We start from the raw sequence: 22,720 nt of genomic DNA, 5'->3' as shown, positions 1-22,720 counted from the left end.
CCCATAGACAACTAATGTCTCTACTTCCTTTGTGCCCTGAGTCATTGTGCTATAGGATCAAAATACTATCTGTCCCCTTGGACATGTCCAAAAGATTAGACAACACATGCATATTTCATGTGTCGAGATTAGATATTAATAAAATTTATTTTGCAGTGATAGTGACTCCTTCCATTTATGTTTAACCAAAAATACGTAGCTTTACTTCGGGATACATTTCATAACTTTGTTTAGTCAAAAATCTTTGCTCCTGAATGTAGCATTACTGAGCTGAAACAACACCCATAGCAGTCAAAATCAATTTGCATGTATGCATTGGGTTACCATTACTTAAAACAAGGATTAATTTGGTACATTATTCGACAGCTAACAATACCGTAATTTAATCGGGGTTGTTTCAGAATCAAGTTACAAATGTAGCACTCTGTCTCTCTAATTTTATAATTACATTCCTTCCATGTCTCTCTAGTCAAGAGGTGCAATCTCATATTTTTGTAACTTTAAAGCACATTTGCAGTCTATTGCACAGCTCTCAATTCTTTTGAATGAACAACTACACAGTGCAGTAATGCATTAGCCTCCACTGGTGAAACATCAAAACAATATCAAGTTATACATTGCTTTCTCTGTGTGTTTTATAGTTAATTCTTGAATAGTAGTACTGGAATGGATATCACATGTGCATGTCGTGTGCAGATGGAGAAGCTGGCCTCAGTTCACGAACATCTGAAGATGCTTTTTGCCATGTTCAGCAGCGTTCAGACTGCTTCCTATTGTAGTAGTGGTGGCTGAGAATTTGGCTTGTCACATGGGATGCCTAAGGTGCCACCTATTTTGCCCATTGGCTCTGCTGTCAAGACACCTTGTGGTGTACACAATGTGGCTGAGTTGTCCTCACCAAATGGTGAGGGATGGGTCGCAACAGTTAGTGCTGTTTGAGGGAGAGAGTGATGTGGAGACTGCCTCACCCATTGACCTTATGAGTGGACTGGCAGGGGTTCATTTATTAGGGTCCAGACAGGCCCAAGTGGAGAGAAGTTTTCTAGTTAATCAGGGCATCCAACGTCAAATGCATTATGGAGCTCCTTAGGGAAATGGTGTCCAGTACTGGAAATTAATCCCGTGTGTACTGAATATGTCTGCCAGGGAGCCTCATCCGAGATGTGGAAAATGTCCTGCTGTGGCTATTAAACACATAGGGTGTGTTTGGGTTCTGAGGCCATCTTCAGTTTATATTGAGAGGTAGCACAAATGGCGAAGAGCCCCTGTGTCACACGTAAGTGCATGCAGCACACACAGTTTGTATCAGCATTCCCAGAACTGATTCGAGTCCTTTGGTTTGGTGTGAGTGGAGGGTCTCAACCAAAGGCTTCATCGATTCTCTGACTGTCCAGACTGCAGACTGCTGACCATGCGTTATGAGGTGGAGAATTCTAGGAATACTTGATGGGTCAGGGCTGCACTACACAAAGCAAGCTTTTTTTTAGGCTAGGCAGTTGTTTGGGGTCCTCTGATGAATGCATGCTAGTCAGTGCAGAGATACAGAAATCAGACTGCATACAAAGTAATGACCATACTGCTATCAAAATGTTAACAGTAAATTATTGATGTATTTGCAGATCCAGAATTTAATGCCCTCCAGGAAAGTTGTCATGATCAAAATACTTTTGGAACTGATAGCTGGCTGAATCCTGAGGTAGAAACACTTGAAATATCTAGCAAAGCAAGGAATGTACAATGAAGAGACAGAGGAGACACCACTGGGATGGGAGTGCCAGAAGAGTCGAGGGGAGAGGAAGGAAGAGAATGAATATGGATAAAATTTGTACTAAAAATCAAAGCACATGCTGTTGGTGGTAATTCCTCAAATACTAGTGCAAGTAGGATTCTCAGATTCATTAATCTTTTTGAACAGTTGATTCGCCGGGAAATTTTCAAATTTTATATCAGACTAAACAGTTTCACATGACCAGTAATTATGGGATCCATTTCCATTCTTGCAGATGAAATTATGTTTTCAAGAGCCATCATACAGAATTACAATCTCAGTCAAGATTTTTACACCAGCTAGGTATGTCTGTAGTTTTGCACGTAGCTAGTGATCATCATCTGCTTTCCTCCAAAGATACCCCAGACTGGTAAATGACTGCCTGTATCGATGTCTCTGACCCAATGATATTATGTAGAACCTGAAAAGTCTCATGTTCTTTGTAAAATCAGTTGCTCATGTATGATTGTGGCAGTTGTATGCTTCAAACATATATCTTTTTACAAACACATGAATTTCCATTAACTATTGCCAGTCACCACTGTACATACTTTTTTTGAACTGAGAGTACAACTGTGTTTCCTCAGCATTTTCAAATTTTGTTATTAAACTAAAGTGGGTCTTTTCTGTCTGCAATCCAGTTACTCACCACATACTTATTCATTGTGTTATTTATAGTCCATTTAATGTTTGCCCATATTCCTCTATGTAAATCATATTGGAAGTAAATGACATTCACTCATTGCCTAAATGGGATGCTGATAACTACATACCTGCTCTTTCTAGCAAATTTATTCTCCTACCCTTCTTTAAGGACCCATTACATCCATTTACCATTGTTGATTTGCTGGCATCATGATCACTAACCCCTCTATGCACTAATACCATCTATAAGGACATGCTTGTTCATAGTTACAAGGTCTAAAGTATTTCAATTTTGTGTGGGCTGTCTAAGTAGCAGCTTACAACAGTTTTCAGACAACTGTTCAAAAGTACTTCACAAGACTGCCTGTCCATAGCACTTGCAATGTATGCACAGACATCTTAGTCTCTACTCAGTAGGTTAGGATAACCTACTTTTTCTGCACTACTTTGTGTAGACTTTTCTTGAATGATTCTGTAACTGTCACAGCAGTATAAGATGGTGAATAAAAACATCCAATGCTGGTGTTCACATTCACAGATCCATTAAGGAAACTGCTCATTAAAACAGGAAATCATAGCTTGAGTCTTGCTACCAATTATCACATAACTTCGCCAATGCTATCTCATGTAATTCTTATTTGTGCTTATGTGAAGAAGCAATTCTACAAACTCACAAACTAAACTGTTTCACCAGCTCAAAGGTAATATTTAAATCCATATGGGGTAAAGTGTAACAAAATATTCTATTTTACCTGTTTCCTCGTTTCCAACCTGGGGCATACTAAATAATGTAAGTCCTGTCATCTTTACCCTAAAGTAAAAACAGGACTGATCAAGTGAATACACACACAATTGACAACCATCTCATTTTCACCCCAACTCAGCAATGATTAATTCCATGCAGTCATATAAATTCAAAAATTACCTCTTCCTTCGCACCCTCCTCCAACTCTTCTTTTACATTCATGCTGATTGGGTATACTTGGCCCTGTGGCAAAAATAACAAACTGTAATAAAAACAATTTTGTCAAAACAAAACAAAAATTTTGTGAAAAACTGACATACTGAGCCTGTGGCTGTATACGAAGTATAGGTAGATTCTTACACATAAGATTACAGCAACCAGCCACTTTTTATAAAATGGTTCAAATGGCTCTGAGCACTATGGGGCATAACTGCTGTGGTCATCTGTCCCCTAGAACTTAGAACTACTTAAACGTAACTAACCTAAGGACATCACACACATCATCAATGCCCGAGGCAAGATTCGAACCTGCGACTGTATCGGCCATGCGGTTACGGACTGTAGCGCCTATAACCACTCTGCCATTCCAGACAGCCCACTTTTCATAATGCTATTTATTCACTTAAATAGCACAATTACCGATTTTAAACCGATTGTTCCATCTTCATATGGGTAGTTCACTTTTTACATTACATTTTGAGTATTGTTTCCCCATCTGACAAAACTTCTTTAGAGTGGTAATGCCCTACAACCAAAACAATATGTGAGACAGTGTCTTTTTAATCGTAATTGTGCCTCACAATAATTTTAAGTGATGTAAACAAATTATCATTAAATGGAAGATGTTTTGGTTATCTGTGCATATATATTCACAAAAAAATGCATTATACAGTTATCGATGTTGCAAGATATTAAATAAGCTTCAGTGGAATGCAATGTTCCACTGAAGGTTATTTAATATCTTGCAACATCGATAACTGTATAATGCATTTTTTTGTGAATATATATGCACAGAATGTAATGCACCACTTACACAGAAGTTTCGTCACATGGATGTATGCATACAAAGATGACGATATTACATCCATAACAATGCCAAAGTCTTCCACTCAGAGATATTTCATTATGTACTTGCATGTGATGGATATTTACAAATTGCTAATGTTACATTACTTACTACTTACATTGAAAGAGAACTGATTAAAATGAAAATAAACAAATGGAGCAGTCAGTTATAAAGTGTTACTGGAGTGATATTATGTAAATATTATGGTATACATTGGAACAAAGTTAATGAGAAGGGCGAGACCTACATAAATAAATGTTACAACTATGGACACATTATTGCATACATTGAAAGCAGTAAATGGGTTCGGATGGATGTGCATATATAAATATTGCAAATATTTTAAAAATGGACCTTTATTTATTTATTTATTTATTTATTTACTTTTTCTTGTACTTTAATTTGGAAAGCAGGTGAATGAAATTTTGAAGAAAGACAGCATTGGCTAACTCTGTTTGTTCATAGAGGAGATTTTGTGGTGATTTGCTTTCATATACATATAATTCAATCTCCTCAAGCAAATGGAATGTCATGGGGTGACCTTTCCTCACCTTTTATTTATTTACTGCTAAAAGTTGGTTCTGAGTACTAAATACTGGTTTTCCTTTTTAAATGGCATTCTTGAGCTTCCATGCACGCACATTCACTTACTGAATCACTTACGCAGTTTCTACAGTATACCTTAATACAATTTTCACTGTGTCTGAAGCCAGATATCAATCTGTGCACTCTCATTCTCTATTAATTACCTAACTGCTCATTGGGGGCAAGATTTAAATAAACTTGCTCTGTCTGCCTGAAGGCAGCTCTAGAAATCAGTGCACCGGTTTACTTTATTAAATTATCTACATGCACTTTGAAGTGTATTTTAAAAATTTCCTTTTTCTAGTGGTTCCAACGCAGCTATAAATTCCTCCGTCTTCCAGTACAGCTATTCAGTTTTAACCTTTGAGATGAGTTATGCAACTGTCTTGTCTTAAAGAGACATCTGTTTCCAAATAATTATTTGTTCATTTGTTGAAGCATTTTCTTTAGTTGGAGTGTGTGAAGGTGGAAATTTTGAATCTAAAATCTAAGAACTGGTGTCAGACACAGCTTTTGTCTTTAACTATTGCCTTATTTAAATTATCACTAAACTAAAGTGTGTAATGTCTTAAATTTGAAAGTTCAGAGTGTTGTTTGTAATCCTGCTAATGTATCTGATTTTAGTTATTTTTCTTAAATAAATACGTTTTAATAAACAATGGTGACTCATGTGAAGCCCAATCCATCCAGTCTTTCCACTTAATTTCCCCTTTTCCTGCTGTATGTTTGGTTGGTAACAGAGGATGGTTATTTTCCTGGAAGTAAAGGGGGAAGGTATCCTCATACTGTCATTCACAATGATGTGTGTGTGTGTGTGTGTGTGTGTGTGTGTGTGTGTGTGTGTGTGTGTGTGTGTGTGTGTGTGTAGGTACCCACTGCTGAACATGAGATCCCATGACTGTCCCAGTTTGTCCTTATTGAAGAAGCAACAGTTAATATACAAATTTAAAGTGCATCAGTTTCCGTGTAAGGGCAGTGTTGCCAAACTTGAGGCTCGTCTGCAAGCCGGTGTGGACAACTGCTTGGTGATTAGTACCAACTGCACCGTGGAGGTATATGTTGCACTATCTGACTGAGCTCCGGCCATGACAACCTTGTGTCACAATGTAGAGTGTTTAGGAAGTAGTCAAGCCCACCGTAAGCAAAGACATACAATTCAGGCACAATTGCTCCATTGGGATAATCACTTATGTGGTATTCCACAATGTAATCTCTATTCTAAGCCAGTTATATTGGCTCTGCAGTTACAGGGGTAGGTGCATGACTTGCAATGTGGTGTCAGTCACCGTGATTTAAGAAAATTAAGAGCAATAGGTGGTGAACAAGATTCTCCTACCAACAGATAACTCCTGGAAGTAGTAGCAATGCCACAGACACCTTTAAGGACCAGAATGGAATTCATTTGGGAAATTACCTTACCAAATAATATTCATGCTGACACTTTGGCCATCTCCAATAACATTGTTGTTCAGGCATTGTACCCCGTGTTAAGCTGTGTTTTCAGTTGAATTTTACACAAAACTGCAACATTGAGGGAGTTGTGGAAATCAATTATTGGGCTGACATTGTCATCTCATATTAAGTGGCTGCTCAAGCATAAACATTTTTGGCTAGTGCCGTTTCCTCATGAACTTTTTCCTAGGTACATAGATGAATGCATATCGCTATTCCATCCTTGGAATTGCAAGTCACAGAGATACAAAAACTCAATAATATATTACAGAAAATGCAGCCACACGACCGTTTATTGATCACCTTCGCTAATAAATGCACATCTTTTACTGAATTAGAGGCTTTCGTGTCCGCCATTGAAACCTGAGTTTCGCAGACCAGCAGTGATGGGGGCTTAAGTGTCATTATCAGGATGGGGATCGAGATTCCAGGCAATTTAAAAGGAGACCACCCATACGGAACAAGCGTAGGATGTGTTTCCAGTGTAACAAAGAGTGGTATTTGATATGGCAATGTCTGGTTCCATGGAAATAGAGTCAAAGAGCTGACATCACAAGGAATGAAAGAGGCATGGTAGTGCTCTACTGCCGAAATGCTGTGTCTGTGCCACGTCCGAGGTAGGGGAACCCCTGCCTTACCTTTGGGCACAACTTAACCAGGAACCAGTGTGCACCCTCATCCACTCTGGCAGTTCAGTTTCTCATTTAGATTATCTGTGGTATTTGGAGTTCTGTCATATCTGTGAATTGTCTCATTTGCATCTGTCCTCCCAATGTTGAGCTCTCACTGGGCAGATGTAGCCTCTGATTAGCAAAACTGAGTATGGGAAAATTTTCTAATTATAAATCTTTCAGTGAACTTAATTTTGGAGTGTGTTTTTCTAAGTGGTAGTGTGTTGTTGTTAGATTGTCAAGGCAGGGTTGTTTATTTTTAGTTTAACCCAGCTGAAAAATTCACATTGTGCTCCTGTCAGGTTGCCACAGGAATTCGTAATGTGTTACTGCAATGTTCACAATTTGAGCTCTGTCACCTTGGTCTAGTAGAGGTGAAGCAGGTACTGGAAGCTCTTGATTGTTTACCGTAGGTGTTGACTAACAGATTGGACATCACCAATAAAATCCAGTACAAGATTCACCTTACAAATGACATTCCAGAGAGGCAGGATCTTTACAGGCTTTCTCCATTAAAGACGAAATGTATATGTGCTTTAATTAATAATATGTTGTTCGATGAAGTCATCAGACCCTCAACCTCAGCCTATGCTTCTGCCATATTCTCAGTATCTACGGGCAGCAGTGGGGTTTTCATCCAGTCGTGGGTTATCATGCAGTTAATGAGAAGATAGTTTTGGAATCTGTGCCACTTACCAAACTGCATAATTCTTTTACTTGGTTCAGTCGGGCTCAGTATTTTACTGTCCTGGATCTCAATCTTATTTATTATCAGATCATGTTAACAGAGGATTCCAAGCATATCACTGCCTTCTGTACAGATTGGAACCTCTACGATTTTAACAGGGTGCCGTTTGGTTGCCATTATGTCTTGCCTTCTAGATTTTGTTATTGGTGATTTCATGTTCAAGTGTGTCTGTATTTAGCTAGATGGAATGGTAATTTACAATTCTAGTCTGTCTGAACACTTGCAACATCTTGAGGCAGTTCTGGTTTATCAGAGGGAGGTGGGACTTACTGTGAAACCATCTAAAATGACACTGGCACATAGGTTTCATTATTGGGACATCTTAGTTGACTCTTATTGCATTAGAATTGACCAGGAGCAAACTAGTGATTTGCGAAAAATTCCAGCTCCTAGAAATAAGAGAGGTGCGGCACACTTCAAAGGCATGACAATTTTTTTTCGAAATTTTGTGCCCAATTTTACTAAATTACTGGGACACCTTAACGATTTAAGAAATTTCAAATGGGATGAAAGTCATTCAGAATCTTCTGAAGTGATTAAGGTGGCACTTAGCAACCCACTAGTATTAGCCATACCCAATTTTGAGCTCCTGTTCCTCTTGCAGACAGACACCTAACTCTTCTGGAATAGAAAGTGGCAGGTGTCCTCCTGCAGGAACAGAATGGGAGAGGAGGTGTTGCGGGTTGATGCCCTATAACCTATGCATCTTGGAAATTTTCATCTGCGGGGATGGAGTATTCTATGCATGAATGGGAAGCCTTGGTGGTTTTGTTTGCCCTTGAGAAATTCAGAATTTATTTGGAACACCAGGAATTTTGTTTTGAGACTGACAATCAAGCTCTTAGTTAGGTTTTGGCTCATTATTTCCTTAACACCCTCTTAGGCAGTCATTTGGGCATTTATAAAACTGTTGTCAAGATCAGACCATACATCACCTAGTCTTCCCAGTGTATGGAAGCCCAGAGGTTGGTGGGGGCCAAGGTCATTCAACATGTCACCTTGTCCTCCCTGTATAAGGATGTCCAGAGGTTGGTGGGGGAGTGAGAGCAATAAGGGAGCTAAGATCAACCCAAATTCCCTCATGGGGCTTTTAGAGTCTACCCATTAGGAATGCCTGATGCATAAATTTCTTATTGATTATATAGGTCTACTTCCTCATGTGTGTGGGGGTATTAGGCACCTATTAGTTATCATAGATGACTTTTCTCGTTTTTTTTTACTCATTCCAAGCAGAGGAGTGACCATCCTGGTAGCTATCCAGCATGTCTTATGAATTTTTTCTATTTACAGGCCACCCAGGATGCTTGTTAGCTTTTGTTTCCCAGCTATTCATGACATTCTGCACTAAAAATTCACAGCAAGGTTCAGACGAAGTGGGACATGTCAGTACCATGGCTCAATTTTGTCTTTTACACTGCACAACTCAAGTCCCTGGAGGCTACTCCAGTATCCCTTATGCTAGCACATCTGGCCAATTCTCCTCTTGTCAACCTGTGCTCAATCAATGACTTGCTTCCAGAACAAGTCACCCTAGCAGTAACACAGCACAACTGGAGCTAGGCTGGGTAAATACTAAAATTGCACATTACAAGCTAGCCATCTGCTACAATCAGGGACTAAATGATTGAGTGTAAAGGTTGGGGACAGAGTGCAAGTTTGAAACCCTAATATTGCTCAAAAATGGGAGTTGGGGCACTAGCAAGATAGCTCCTCAGTTCTTGGGACCCTGTGAGATTGTCAGGGTGGTGAGCCTGGTAAACCTTCTGGTTCTGAATTTACACAAAAGTAAAGCTTCATGCATGCACATTACACAGTCGAAGGAGAGTCAGAAGTAAAGGGCTCCTGAATGGTAGGGAAGGGGGAATTTGGTTTGGTGGGGAAGGTTGAGCCATGGTGCACTCCCTCTTTGAATTCCAGCCCCATGTGTCAGGCAGATGTCACTTCTCACAGCTCTGAGCTCATGGTGCCAGTGGGCATTGTGGAGCCAAACTGGGTGTAGAGGAACAGCAGTGGATCTCACAGACAGTTGGTGTCTTAAAGGTGTACTGGAGGGTGAACCATGCAGGGGTCATGGGCAGCATGTGCTTTTTGGCTGAACTTCATGTGCCACTTTAATTATCACCATCACTAAAAAAAATCTTCTTTCAATAATGGTAACTGACATAGTCTGATCAGCCCCAACATTATCATCACTCATCTAAAAGCTGGTATGTCCACCTCTGGCACAGGTAACGGAAGGGAGACATTGTAGCATGGAGGCAATGAGGCCTTGGTAGATCACTGGATGACGTTGGCACCATATCTGTACACTCAGGTCACCTCATTCCCATAAATTCTGAAAGGGGGAATGATCTCTGAAGTTATGTTAAATCACATCCCAAATGTGTTCGACCAGGTTCACAGCTCACGAGTTGGGTGGCCATCACATCAATTGGAACTCACCACTGTGTTCCTCAAACCATTCTATCACACTTGTGGCCTTGTGAAATGATGCATTATTTTGATGAAAAATGACACTGCCAGTGGGAAATATGATCGGCGTGAAGGGGTGGACCTAACATGAACCATGGACCTTGCCACTGGTAGGGAGGCTTGTGTGCCTCAGCAGTACAGAGAGCCATTCGGTAGGTGCAACCCCAATGGAGGGATGTCTGTTGAGGGGCCAGACAAATGTGTGGTCCCTGAAGAGGGGCAGCAGTCTTTTCAGTAGTTGCAGGGGCAACAGTCAGGATGAATAACTGATCTGACCTTGTAACATTAACCAAAGAACCCTGCTGTGCTGGCACTGCGGACAAATGAAAGCAAAGGGAAACTATGGCCATAATTTTTGCTTAGGGGATGCAGCTTTAATGTGTGGTTAAATGATGGCATCCTCTTGGGTAAAATATTCCAGAGGTAAAATAGTCCCCCATTCAGATCTCCGGGTGGGTGTAACTCAGGACCATGTCGTTATCAGGAGAAAGAAAACTGGCATTCTACGGATTGGAAAGTGAAACGTCAGATCCATTAATCAGGAAGGCAGATTTAAAAATGGAAATGGATATGTTAAAGCCAGATATAGTGGGAATTAGTGAAGTTCGATGACATGGGGAACAAGACTTCTGGTCAGATGAATACAGAATTACAAATACAAAATCAAATAGGGGTAATGGAGGAGTAGGATTAATAATGAATAAAAATAGGAGCACATATCAACTTACTACAAACAGCATAGTGAACACATTGTTGTAGCCAAGATACACACAAAGACCACACCTACCATAGTAGTACAAGTTTATATGCCAAGTAGCTCCACCGATGAAGAGATTTAAAAAAATGAATGATGAGATGAAAGAAATTATTCAGATAGTGAAGGGAGATGAAAGTTTAATAGTGGAGGGGAAGTGGAATTCAATATTAGGAGGAGGAAGAGAGGAGGAGGAGGAGGAGGAAGAGGAGAGGAAGAGGAGAGGAGGAGGAGGAGGAGGAGGAGGAGGAGGAAGAGGAGAGGAGGAGGAAGAGGAGAGGAGAGGAGGAGGAGGAGGAGGAGGAGGAGGAGGAGGAGAAGGAAGGCGAAGAGGAAGACAGGTGGAGGAAGACAGGTGGAGGAAGAGGGAGACAGGGGGAGGACGAGGGAGACAGGGGGAGGACGAGGGAGACAGGGGGAGGACGAGGGAGACAGGGGGAGGACGAGGGAGACAGGGGGAGGACGAGGGAGACAGGGGGAGGACGAGGGAGACAGGGGGAGGACGAGGGAGACAGGGGGAGGACGAGGGAGACAGGGGGAGGACGAGGGAGACAGGGGGAGGACGAGGGAGACAGGGGGAGGACGAGGGAGACAGGGGGAGGACGAGGGAGACAGGGGGAGGACGAGGGAGACAGGGGGAGGACGAGGGAGACAGGGGGAGGACGAGGGAGACAGGGGGAGGACGAGGGAGACAGGGGGAGGACGAGGGAGACAGGGGGAGGACGAGGGAGACAGGGGGAGGACGAGGGAGACAGGGGGAGGACGAGGGAGACAGGGGGAGGACGAGGGAGACAGGGGGAGGACGAGGAAGACAGGAGGAGGACGAGGAAGACAGGAGGAGGACGAGGAAGACAGGAGGAGGACGAGGAAGACAGGAGGAGGACGAGGAAGACAGGAGGAGGACGAGGAAGACAGGAGGAGGACGAGGAAGACAGGAGGAGGACGAGGAAGACAGGAGGAGGACGAGGAAGACAGGAGGAGGACGAGGAAGACAGGAGGAGGACGAGGAAGACAGGAGGAGGACGAGGAAGACAGGAGGAGGACGAGGAAGACAGGAGGAGGACGAGGAAGACAGGAGGAGGAAGAGGAAGACAGGAGGAGGAAGAGGAAGACAGGAGGAGGAAGAGGAAGACAGGAGGAGGACGAGGAAGACAGGAGGAGGACGAGGAAGACAGGAGGAGGACGAGGAAGACAGGAGGAGGACGAGGAAGACAGGAGGAGGACGAGGAAGACAGGAGGAGGACGAGGAAGACAGGAGGAGGACGAGGAAGACAGGAGGAGGACGAGGAAGACAGGAGGAGGACGAGGAAGACAGGAGGAGGACGAGGAAGACAGGAGGAGGACGAGGAAGACAGGAGGAGGACGAGGAAGACAGGAGGAGGACGAGGAAGACAGGAGGAGGACGAGGAAGACAGGAGGAGGACGAGGAAGACAGGAGGAGGACGAGGAAGACAGGAGGAGGACGAGGAAGACAGGAGGAGGACGAGGAAGACAGGAGGAGGACGAGGAAGACAGGAGGAGGACGAGGAAGACAGGAGGAGGACGAGGAAGACAGGAGGAGGACGAGGAAGACAGGAGGAGGACGAGGAAGACAGGAGGAGGACGAGGAAGACAGGAGGAGGACGAGGAAGACAGGAGGAGGACGAGGAAGACAGGAGGAGGACGAGGAAGACAGGAGGAGGACGAGGAAGACAGGAGGAGGACGAGGAAGACAGGAGGAGGACGAGGAAGACAGGAGGAGGACGAGGAAGACAGGAGGAGGACGAGGAAGACAGGAGGAGGACGAGGAAGACAGGAGGAGGACGAGGAAGACAGGAGGAGGACGAGGAAGACAGGAGGAGGACGAGGAAGACAGGAGGAGGACGAGGAAGACAGGAGGAGGACGAGGAAGACAGGAGGAGGACGAGGAAGACAGGAGGAGGACGAGGAAGACAGGAGGAGGACGAGGAAGACAGGAGGAGGACGAGGAAGACAGGAGGAGGACGAGGAGGACAGGAGGAGGACGAGGAGGACAGGAGGAGGACGAGGAGGACAGGAGGAGGACGAGGAGGACAGGAGGAGGACGAGGAGGACAGGAGGAGGACGAGGAGGACAGGAGGAGGACGAGGAGGACAGGAGGAGGACGAGGAGGACAGGAGGAGGACGAGGAGGACAGGAGGAGGACGAGGAGGACAGGAGGAGGACGAGGAGGACAGGAGGAGGACGAGGAGGACAGGAGGAGGACAGGAGGAGGACGAGGAGGACAGGAGGAGGACGAGGAGGACAGGAGGAGGACGAGGAGGACAGGAGGAGGACGAGGAGGACAGGAGGAGGACGAGGAGGACAGGAGGAGGACGAGGAGGACAGGAGGAGGACGAGGAGGACAGGAGGAGGACGAGGAGGACAGGAGGAGGACGAGGAGGACAGGAGGAGGACGAGGAGGACAGGAGGAGGACGAGGAGGACAGGAGGAGGACGAGGAGGACAGGAGGAGGACGAGGAGGACAGGAGGAGGACGAGGAGGACAGGAGGAGGACGAGGAGGACAGGAGGAGGACGAGGAGGACAGGAGGAGGACGAGGAGGACAGGAGGAGGACGAGGAGGACAGGAGGAGGACGAGGAGGACAGGAGGAGGACGAGGAGGACAGGAGGAGGACGAGGAGGACAGGAGGAGGACGAGGAAGACAGGAGGAGGAAGAGGAAGACAGGAGGAGGAAGAGGAAGACAGGAGGAGGAAGAGGAAGACAGGAGGAGGAAGAGGAAGACAGGAGGAGGAAGAGGAAGACAGGAGGAGGAAGAGGAAGACAGGAGGAGGAAGAGGAAGACAGGAGGAGGAAGAGGAAGACAGGAGGAGGAAGAGGAAGACAGGAGGAGGAAGAGGAAGACAGGAGGAGGAAGAGGAAGACAGGAGGAGGAAGAGGAAGACAGGAGGAGGAAGAGGAAGACAGGAGGAGGAAGAGGAAGACAGGAGGAGGAAGAGGAAGACAGGAGGAGGAAGAGGAAGACAGGAGGAGGAAGAGGAAGACAGGAGGAGGAAGAGGAAGACAGGAGGAGGAAGAGGAAGACAGGAGGAGGAAGAGGAAGACAGGAGGAGGAAGAGGAAGACAGGAGGAGGAAGAGGAAGACAGGAGGAGGAAGAGGAAGACAGGAGGAGGAAGAGGAAGAGGAAGACAGGAGGAGGAAGAGGAAGACAGGAGGAGGAAGAGGAAGACAGGAGGAGGAAGAGGAAGACAGGAGGAGGAAGAGGAAGACAGGAGGAGGAAGAGGAAGACAGGAGGAGGAAGAGGAAGACAGGAGGAGGAAGAGGAAGACAGGAGGAGGAAGAGGAAGACAGGAGGAGGAAGAGGAAGACAGGAGGAGGAAGAGGAAGACAGGAGGAGGAAGAGGAAGACAGGAGGAGGAAGAGGAAGACAGGAGGAGGAAGAGGAAGACAGGAGGAGGAAGAGGAAGACAGGAGGAGGAAGAGGAAGACAGGAGGAGGAAGAGGAAGTGAAAAGGAAGAGGAAGAGAAAAGGAAGAGAGATGGAAGAGGAAGAGAGAAGGAAGAGGATGGTTATAGGTCAAATTTAAGGACATAGAGGCATACATGACTAGGGGTTAGACATATACAGCCTACTGGAATACCGAAGAGACCTTTGGAGAAAAGAGAACCACCTGTAATAATACCAAGAGCTCTGATGGGAAACGAGTTCCAAGCAAAGAAGGGAAGGCAAAAAGATGAAAGGAGTTTATAGAAGGTCCATACAAGGGTGATGTAATTGCGGGCAATATTATGGAAATGGAAGATGACATAGACAAGGATGAAATGGGAGATACGATACTACATGAAGAGTTTGACAGTGCTGAAAGACCTAAGTTGAAACAAGGCCCTGGGAGTAGACAACATCCTCTGAAACTACCGACAGCCTTGACAAAACTCTGCCATCTGGTGAGCAAGATGTATGAGAAAGGCGAAATACCCTCAGACCTCATGAAGAATATAATAGTTGCAATCCCAAAGAAATCAAGTGTTGACAGGTGTGAAAATTACCAAACTATCAGTTTAATAAGTCACAGCTGTAGAATACTAACATGAATGCTTTACAGACGAATGGAAAAACTGTTAGAAGCCGACCTCAAGGAAGATTAGTTTGGATTCCGTAAAGATGTCGGAACACGTGAGGCAATACTGACCCTACGACTTATCTAGAAGATAGATTAAAGAAAGGCAAACCTACATTGGTAGCATTTGTAGACTCAGAGAAAGCTTTTGACAATATTGACTGGAATACTCTCTGAAATTCTGAAGGTGGCATTTGCCAAATACGGGGAGTGAAAAGCTATTTACAATTTGTACAGAAACCAGATGGCAGTTATAGAAGTGAAGGACTGAAAAGGAAGCAGCGATTGGGAAGAGAGTGAGACAGAGTTAAACCTTTCCCCAGTGTTATTCAATCTGTATACTGAGCAACCAATAAAGGAAACAAAAAAAAAAATTCTGAGTAGGTATTAAAATCCAGGGAGAAGAAATAAAAACTTTGAGGTTTGCCAATGACACTGAAATTCTGTCAGACACAGCAAAGGAGCTGGAACAGCAGCTGAGCGGAATGGACAGTGCCTTCAAAGGGGGATATAAAAGCAAAACAATGATAATGGAATGTAGTCTAATTAAATCAGGTGACGACAACAGTATTAGATTAGGAAATACGACACTTGAGGTAGCAGATGAGTTTTGCTATTTGGGGAGCAAAATAACTGATGATGATCGAAGTAGAGAGGATATACAACGTAGAGTGGCAATGGCAAGGAAAGCGTTTCTGAAGAAGAGAAATTTGTTAACATTGAGTATAGATTTCAGTGTCAAGAAGTAGTTTCTGAAAGTATTTGTATGGAGTGTATCCACATATGGGAGTGAAAATTGGACGATAAATAGTTTAGACAAGAAGAGAACAGAAGCTTTCAAAACATGGTTCTAGAGAGCAATGCTGTAGATTCGATGGGTATATCATGTAACAAATGAGGAGATACTGAATAGAATTGGGGAGAAGAGCAATTTGTAGCACAACTTGACCAGAAGGAGGGGTCTGTTTGTAGGACACATGCTGAGGCATCAAGGAATCATCGATTTAGTATTGCAGGGAAGGGTTGACGGTAAAAACAAAGATGGAGACCAAGGCATGAATACTAAACAGATTCAGGAGGATGTGGGTTGCAGTAATTACTCTAAGATGATGAAGCTTGCACAGTCTACCGTATCTTCCTTCGCCGTCGGCGTTGTCGTGGTTACCGTGAGACACCGTTATACCAAGAGGAAAGGCGCGTCGATCTTAGAGCATGAGATATGATGACCTTAAGCCATTGACAACACACAACGGTCACTGTAGCACCTGATTCCAGAATAGCTGCAGTAGTTAAGATCTACGAACTATCCCCTGTTGACCAGGTCCCCAAAACTTAACTCGTAACGAGATCCCTTCAAAGCAAATTGTCATAACGATTGTCTATAAAGGCTTCGTACAACGAGAATAAATGTTACGGTTTATGGAATAATAACAGATACGACCAAACTGTCTTGTCTCTTCTGCTTTATTTAACATAACTTCATTCACAGTTTCATTTCGCATTCACCACTCATTCACCGAAACCCTTTGATGAACAGTTTTGGTTGCTTAACACCAACAGTCAATGATAATGATACAGCTTTTCTCCTTTTTATAAATTGAAGCCCGCTCTCCGTGATATAATAAAAAAAAAACGGTCTCAATACCGCGTCCCTCGTGAGATGCGAATAGACTTATCCCGGAATTGACCGCCCTGTAGGTGTACTGAATTTAATGACCACACTTCACTGTCCGCTATTTCGCGTAACTGAATGTCCATTTGTTAGTCTGATTATACACTGTAGCTATTTAAAATTCGCCCCTATATTTTTCACAACGCACAATTAGCACTTCGTTACTTGTTTTCTTTTTCTTCTTCTAAGAGTGAACGGAAAAAAAAGACGCCGTATCATCGGCTTAGTCGATATAAAGCAAAACACCTTAATATGCCCAATTTTACCTCTTCTTACAGGATCGGCTACCTTACTCATTAATTTATTACATATTATTTCCAATAACGCTAAACAGGTATCGCCGTTATATTTTAATTGTATTCAAAAGCATGTTACTACTATTATGACCGACCAAATTGTAACAAATCGCACGGCGTGCGTTTTTAACGATAACTTTACGCTATTCAAGTTCCATTACAGCTGTCTTGACTCGTAATGTTACAACAGGATAGAGTAGCATAGAGAGCTGCATCAATCCAGTCTTGGGACTGAAGATAACAACAACAGAAGGGGTTGGATGTGCTTTGCAACCTGTTTACAATACTCCTTTTCTGACAGGCCCCTGCACGAGCTCCATTGGATCATGGGTGCCCACATGGATGTTTCCCAGAGTGTAATGAAGGCCCCACCACTACAGCACTGAAGGAGCTGTTCCCCTTGTGGGTGACAGAAATGCACCCTCCCAAAGACATGATGAAGGTATCAGGATCTGCCAGACATGCAGTGCTCTGTCATTGTGCAAACATCCAGTGCAAATTGTTACATGTGTATTTCAGTTGTAGTTGTCAATGTCATGGCATTAACACTGGCACATTGGTGGGTCATCAACTGCACAGATTCATCATTCGGAGTGTTTGCAGCATTGTGCATTCAGACACACTTGTACTCTGTCCATGATTAATATCTGATGTTAGTTATGCCACAGTTTGCTGTCTGTCTTGTTTTACCTATGTGCCCAGCCTATAATGTCTACCATCTGTCATGAAGGGTACTTGCCGAACCCCATAGTGTCTGGACATGTCACCTTTGTTTCACGCTGTGTTGAAGGCAACTGCCACAGCACTCTTCAAACACCCAACAAGCTGTGCAGCTTCCAAAATGCTCATCCCAAGCCGTCAGGCCATCAAAATCTGCTCTAGGTCAGACTCGGATAGATTGTGTGCAGTCCCTATTTTACGCCCTGTCAGCATGCTCACTGATACTCCATGCACTGCACATGTCTGACTAGAAGACAAGGTGGTGCTATTGCCTGGATGAGTTTATATTGATAGCAAATCCGTGGACATGTTTTGGCTGATGTGTATATGGATTTAGTATTACAACTTCCAAATGGATGCTGGGCAATTCCAAGGGAACCATTCCACAACATTCAAGGCAATTGTCAAATGCATCAATTTATTGCAAGGGTGTACCAGAAAATAATGCCTCCAAAATTTTGATTCTGTTCTTAATATCACTTGTCATGCACATTACTCTGTTGATGTTACCATTTTGCTGATTCAATATGCAGCAGCCTCCTGCTGTAGGGTTTGAACTGCAGTGTGTAACATGCGTGTGTATTATTTAACCATGTCAGCACATGAGAAAACCCTCAGAAAACAGAGCAAAAATTCAAATAGTTCATCCACATGTGGAGCACCCTCTCCTTCAGCAGGACAATGCCAGACCATACACAACTTTTTTTGCGCCTGAAAGAGTCTGACGTCTGATTCATTATTATTAATCATCTTCCATAGTGAGCCAATTTGAGGCAATGAATTTTCAAATGTTTCCAAAATCTAAAGAACACCTTCAAGGACTTCACTTTGATAGTGATGAATTGGTATGAGCAGGGGTGAGGATGTGGGTCTGCCAACAAAGTCAAACATTCTACAGTGATGACACCAACAGCCTGGTGTCTCATTAGGAGAAAAGTGTCCAGTGCCATGGTGACTATGTTTGAAACAAATATGTAAACACAAAGAATAAAGATGTAAAATGTCAAAGTCTGTTTTAATTAAAATGCTTCAAAAATTTTCAAATAAAAATTGTGTGCCATTACCTTCCAGCGTGTGCTAATGCCAAAAATATACATCAATTAAAAATTAAGCTATAATTAACAGGCACAGAAGGTGGCTTTCAACTAATATAATATGAACATGCATCTGTTAAGGTCACAGGAAAGTTCAATCCATCAACTAACACAGAACATAGTGTATGTGAAGTTTTCTTGCAGGTAGAAGTTACATTACGGGCACCATTTGGATTTTTTGGTTAACATTAGGCTGTGCTACTGGTCAATTTACCACATACTTTACTTGGCTTTCACATTTCTAGGCTTCGTCAGCTCACAGTCACACTGCCACCTTTCAACATAGGCCAGGCCTTGAGCTGCACTATGGATCAGTCTCTCACCACAACCAGTATTTCAAGGGGGGAGAGGGTCTAGCACCACATTTTAACCTTGCAGCCTCTGAATAGTTCTCAAGTTCAGGCCCAAGGTCAATGACTATTCAAGTTGCTTTTCATTCACATGACGTGTGTTATGCATACATATCATTCTGTATGCCAAACCATTATTACATCAGCAGTCAAAGCCAAAGCCTGAACTATGTTGGGTCTAACCAGTCTTTTACCGTATTTCATACAATTTAGTGTATTTACTTTCCTACCATTTCCTCACAGTGATAGTTTAGGATTATTGTTGTGATACAGCTTATCGAATGAATTGCAAGCTGATCACATAGTTTGTACAAACTATAATGAAGCACTTACATATATTCAAATACAAATGCTGAATTAATGCTATCACAGTACTTCTGCAGTTGCACTCTAGATGGATGTTGAAACAGATTTTTTCAGCACAGACAGTACACAAGTAGTTTGTGTGATTGTGTAAGGACCTTCAATTCTGGTTGGCACAATAAAAATACTAGTGGCACCAAGTGAAATTGTTTGCCTGCTGATAGCTGAGTACCCTACAAATGGTTGCACTGCATTGGATTTTAAGTGACATGTATATGTAAGATAATTTTCCACCAGTAAGTGTAACATTCTGGCAGTTTCACAAACAATATGTGTAACAACATGCAGCAAACACAGAAAGTGGTTATGAACAAATCTATCAGTATTTAATGCGTAGCCCCACGGCTTCATAGATACTTTACTGCCAACATAAAAATTCATTCTGCACCTATGGGCTGTGTAACTGTTTAAGCTTCCATGTGATTTGTCTGAAATTTAACTTTACTGCTGACAGTTCCACTTACACTTTGTTCACATATTCAAAGTCAACACCTAATGTTAATAGTGCTACAGAATGTACTTCTCAGATTAGTGACCATGTGAATGTCACTTCAAAATTATTTACAAATAATTTATTTTATATCATCATCAATAAATAAATTACAACTCTCATGCCATACCGCAATACACTGCAATAATGCATTAACTGCAGCCATACCATTTATAAATTTAATGGCACTGCTAACATTTACAATAGTCAGTTATTCTTAAGTTGCTCATTAAGGTTTTCATTTAAAAGAAGCATATCAGAGCACAATATACCCACTTTATCAGCATAATTTGGTTGTGCATCAAAAAAAGTTTTCCATGTTTACTGAACATTAAATTTAAACTCTTGCTCAATTCTATGTGAGGCTTAATACAAGGATTATTTCAATGCACTGTGCAAAACGCCATATTTAAGACAAAGTTCACAATTTTTTTTTTTTTTTTTTTTTTTTTTTTTTTTTTTTTTTTTAGTAAATTGAATTACTCATGTCTCCAGCTGTATGACATCAATGGTATGTATTCATACACCATACTGCTCACAGAAATTAATGAAACACTGTTAAGAAATACAAGTAAACAGCTTACCATGAAGCATAACTCAGTTTGTACTTCATCTGTTCCCTCTTTTTTTATCCACATAGTTGGCTCCTGGTCCATGGCTTCAGTTCTACAGTCTGGAGAAAAAAAAAAAGCATTCAGATAAGAACAGCTGTAGGTCTACTCAGTTTCCATTGTTACCATGTGGTATAGCTATAATGCTGTATTTTCACTCGCCTACTGGGTACAGTAAGAGGGTGATTACACAGGAAACAGATTCAAAGTGGTTAAGGAAAGGAGTTTTCCTTGATATAAACTAATTCACATTTCTCAGGTCGTGAACAATCATAAAATAATATGCACTGAAAACAGAATTTACAGTTCCTACTGCTCCTTTCTAACACTGGCTTACAGATACTGTTCTATTGTGACAATTATGAAAGATTGTGTATTTTTTGTGCATGCACTAACTTCAGCATTACAAACAATCAAAGCATTCAATAGATTGCAGTGAAATTACGGAATTAAACCAAATACTTCATTATACTCTTTGCTCGTAGTGTTAATTTTAGTCTGATAGGGAGGTGATGAAAATCCAGACATACAGACTTTTTTTTTTTTTTAATCAGTGAATATGCATTTTCCACATAGGTATTACCTTCAAACTTTCTTTATCTGTATTCATTCACAAATATATACTCTACAGTAAGCAAAATCATATTAGAATTTTTACCAGCTTTTAAAGAAAACCAGATACATGTAACGTAGATTGCACACTCCAATGTGGAAGTTCTCATTCTTGATTACCATCAAGATTGGACATTGGTTAGTTTTTTCTTACAAAACTGATTTACTGAAACGACTTCCTACTAACTGTAAGATGAATGATCTATTAATTTCTGATGACATGTAATGCTTTATGTTAGACGAATTACAGTTAATTTGTACCTTGTATTTCGCCAGTTCGTAAATAACGTTACAGTACTCTTCTACAGAACTCCATTAAAACCCACACGCTACAACAAACTGTATTTACACATGATTTGACGAATACTAACGACACGAGTGATCAAAGCACAATGAAAACTAACAAAATGCAACACAACTATCCCATTTCCTTTCATGCGAACGTACTCGAACCATGAAATGATGTAACTGTGGGCACTTGAAAAATGCTTACGTCAGCCCTAAAATCTGGAGCCGCTAAATGTCTACATCACAGTAAATTAACATCACAATCATTATTACACGTAAGTCAACATAACCGCACTAACATTGCGAATGGTTGAACTTCACTGTCCGCTTTATCTCGTCAGATTATGGCGGAGATCACTGCATAGACAAACTGCTCCTGACAACACGTCACAATCTCAGCCGTTTCTTTTACGAAGATAAAGGTAGCGATTTTACCGGACACACCAAAAACAACAAGGACAAATAAATCAAGTATGTGGCTGTTATGAAGATAGCCTGAAAAAATTACAACATTCACACACCATCACCAAGTACACCATAGGTGATGTGATCACTATTAAATACAGAACAAAATCTCATTCTTATGTACCAATTAAAAAAATAATAATAAAAAGAACAGCAGCCTCAAACATAGCTATCACAGCGTCATCACAACATATCGCGAACTACTACCCTCATCAGACGCAACTGTTATTGTGATAGAATGAAGTGCCCTGTTAATTTACTTCCCGAAACAATTTTCTTCGCTTATTCTTGTTTACGGTATATAAACGCTCATAAATTACCTTGAGAATGACACACACATTTTTCCGCCAAAGCACGAGGTTGCAGCTGACTGCACAGTACGCAACACATTGAAACCAGCTAAACCAAAGATCTTGCAGTAAGACAAACCACTTTGCCGTGGACTATGAGATAAGCAGTTTGGAAAAATTGTGAAGGTAAAATGCAAAATTAAATTCCGTAGAATACCTACTCTACCCCTTTGGTAATTCCTTATCGCTATTTTAGTTCCACAAACAGGTAACTTAAAATAGCTGTTATTGAAGAAATGCGTTTGAAAATTTCTGGGAATCTTTAATCTTCACTGTACCCTTTTGGGAAGCACTGATCTGAACAGTTTTCCTTTGTTACAATCACGACTGGCATGTACAAGGTGCTTGACAATGAGATCTAGTTGATTTTTCTTGTTTGAGTTATGAGCCCTTAACTCTTCGTCAAAGTTTTCTTTAAATCGCA

At 42.3% G+C, this 22,720-nt stretch overlaps 1 protein-coding gene across 1 annotated transcript in view; it reads right to left on the bottom strand.

Annotated features, from left to right (window-relative positions):
- LOC126212983 (zinc finger protein 93-like) overlaps positions 1 to 22,335 on the bottom strand; it is a 115,533-nt gene extending 93,198 nt beyond the window's left edge. Inside the window, exons 1-3 of the mRNA XM_049940524.1 lie at positions 22,267 to 22,335; positions 20,555 to 20,643; positions 3,339 to 3,401 (exon numbers count right to left, since the gene is read on the bottom strand). Of these exons, the coding sequence (XP_049796481.1) occupies positions 3,339 to 3,401; positions 20,555 to 20,626 (135 nt within the window). The 5' untranslated portion in view covers positions 20,627 to 20,643; positions 22,267 to 22,335. The remainder of the gene's footprint in view (positions 1 to 3,338; positions 3,402 to 20,554; positions 20,644 to 22,266) is intronic.
- Positions 22,336 to 22,720: the final 385 nt, after the last annotated feature.

The sequence above is a fragment of the Schistocerca nitens genome, chromosome 11 (assembly GCF_023898315.1).
Source record: "Schistocerca nitens isolate TAMUIC-IGC-003100 chromosome 11, iqSchNite1.1, whole genome shotgun sequence".
In the NCBI taxonomy this organism is placed as follows: domain Eukaryota; kingdom Metazoa; phylum Arthropoda; class Insecta; order Orthoptera; family Acrididae; genus Schistocerca; species Schistocerca nitens.
The sequence above is the reverse complement of the archived record's forward strand: the minus strand, read 5'-3'. Positions and strand labels throughout refer to the sequence as shown.